The sequence below is a fragment of the Procambarus clarkii genome, chromosome 39 (genome assembly GCF_040958095.1).
Source record: "Procambarus clarkii isolate CNS0578487 chromosome 39, FALCON_Pclarkii_2.0, whole genome shotgun sequence".
Taxonomy (NCBI): Eukaryota; Metazoa; Arthropoda; class Malacostraca; order Decapoda; family Cambaridae; genus Procambarus; species Procambarus clarkii.
The window spans coordinates 20,361,422-20,363,250 of NC_091188.1; the positions used below are offsets into that span (position 1 = coordinate 20,361,422).

General features: G+C 58.2%; 1 protein-coding gene across 1 annotated transcript; it reads right to left on the reverse strand.

Moving 5' to 3' along the window:
• Positions 1 to 938: 938 nt before the first annotated feature.
• Positions 939 to 1,490, reverse strand: LOC123760449 (uncharacterized). The gene has a single exon (XM_069338089.1). It carries the CDS (start codon positions 1,488 to 1,490, stop codon positions 939 to 941), a length of 552 nt encoding a protein of 183 aa, XP_069194190.1.
• Positions 1,491 to 1,829: the final 339 nt, after the last annotated feature.

Below are 1,829 nucleotides of genomic sequence, written 5' to 3' on the forward strand. Positions count from 1 at the left end.
GACGAATTTTTTGGGCTTACAGCTGAACTCTTGTCTTATTTTTGTCTACAACTGGACTCTGTTTAATTTAGGTCTACAAATGGTCTCTGAAATTATTTCGGTCTTTCACCAGACTCTTGTATTTTTTCGGTCTCAGAGTAGACTCGCTAATTTTTCGTCTTTAATTGGTCTCTGGCAAATTTCGGTCTTTTACTGGACTCTGATGAAAATTGATCTGAAAATGGTCTCTGATTAAATTTGGACATAAAGTGGTATCTGGTGAAAATTGGTCTGAAAATGATCTCTATTAAATTCCAGTCAATTTCGGTCTTCAAATGGTCTCTGAATAATTGTTGGTCTTTTTACAGGTGAAATAGCTGTAAATACATATAAAAACTATGGTCGGGGCATCGTGTAGTGGGCGGGCGAGTGGTTGGGGTGTCGAGTAGCAGGCGGGCGAGAGCGGTCAGGGGCATCGTGTAGTGGGCGGGGAAGAATGGTCGGAGCGTCGTGTAGAGTAGTCGAGGCGTTGTGTAGCAGGCGGGCGAGAGAGGTCAGGGAGTCATGTAGTGGGGGGGCGAGAGTGGTCGGGACGTCGTGAAACGGGCGGAGGAGAGTGGTCAGGACGTCGTGTAGTGGGCGGGCGAGAGTGGTCAAGGCGTCATGTAGTGGGCGGGCGAGAATGGTCGGGGCGTCGTTTAGAGGGCGGCGAGAGTGATTAAGACGACGGGCAGATGAGAGTTATCGGGGCGATGGGTGGACGAGAGTTATCGGGGCATCGTGTAGTGGGCAGGCGAGAGTGGTCGGGGCAATGGGCGGGCGAGTGGTCAGGGCGTCGTGTAGTGGGCGGGCGAGAGTGGTTGGGATGTCGTGAAATGGGCGGGCGAGAGTGGTTGGGGCGTCATGTAGCGGGCGGGCAAGAGTGGTCAGGGTGTTGTGTAGCGGGCGGGCAAGAGTGGTCAGGGTGTTGTGTAGCGGGCGGGCGAGAGTGGTCGGTACGTTGTGAAATGGCCGGGGAAGAGTGGTCGGGGCGTCGTGTAGTGGGCGGTCAAGAGTAGTCGGGGTGTCGTGTAGCGGGCGGGTGAGAGTGGTAAGGGCGTCGTGTAGTTGGCAGACCAGAGTGTAGTGGGCGGGCGAGAGTGGGCGGGGCGTCGTGCAGCGGGTTGGGGAGAGTGGTTGGGGCATCGTGTAGCGGGCAAACGAGAGTGGTCAGGGCGTCGTGTAGTGGGCGGGCGAGAGTGGTCAGGGCGTCGTGAAGCGGGCAGGCAAGAGTGGTCGGGGCGTCGTGTAGTAGGCGGGCGAGAGCGGTCGGGAAGTCGTGTAGCGGGCGGGCGAGAACGGTCGGGAAGTCGTGTAGCGGGCGGGGGAGAGTGGTCAGGGCGTCGATTAGCGGTCGAGCGAGAGTTGTCGGGGCGTAGTGTAACAGGTGGGTGAGAGTGGTCGGGGCATCGGGCGGGTGAGAGTAATCTGTTCATCGTGTAGTAGGCGGGCGAGAGTGGTCGGGGAGTCATGTAGCGGGCCGGGGAGAGTGGTCAGGGCGTCGTGTAATGAGCGGGCGAGAGTGGTCGGGGTGTCGGGCGGGCGAGAGTGGTCGGAGCGTCGGGCGGGCGAGAGTAGTCTGGGCGTCGTGTAGCAGACGGGGGAGAGTGGTCAGGGTGTCGTGTAGCGAGTGGGGGAGAGTAGTCGGGGCTTCGGGCTATCTTGAGGTTATCTTGAGATGATTTCGGGGCTTTAGTGTCCCCGCGGCCCGGTCCTCGACCAGGCCTCCACCCCCAGGAAGCAGCCCGTGACAGCTGACTAACTCCCAGGTACCTATTTACTGCTAGGTAACAGGGGCATTTAGGGTGAAA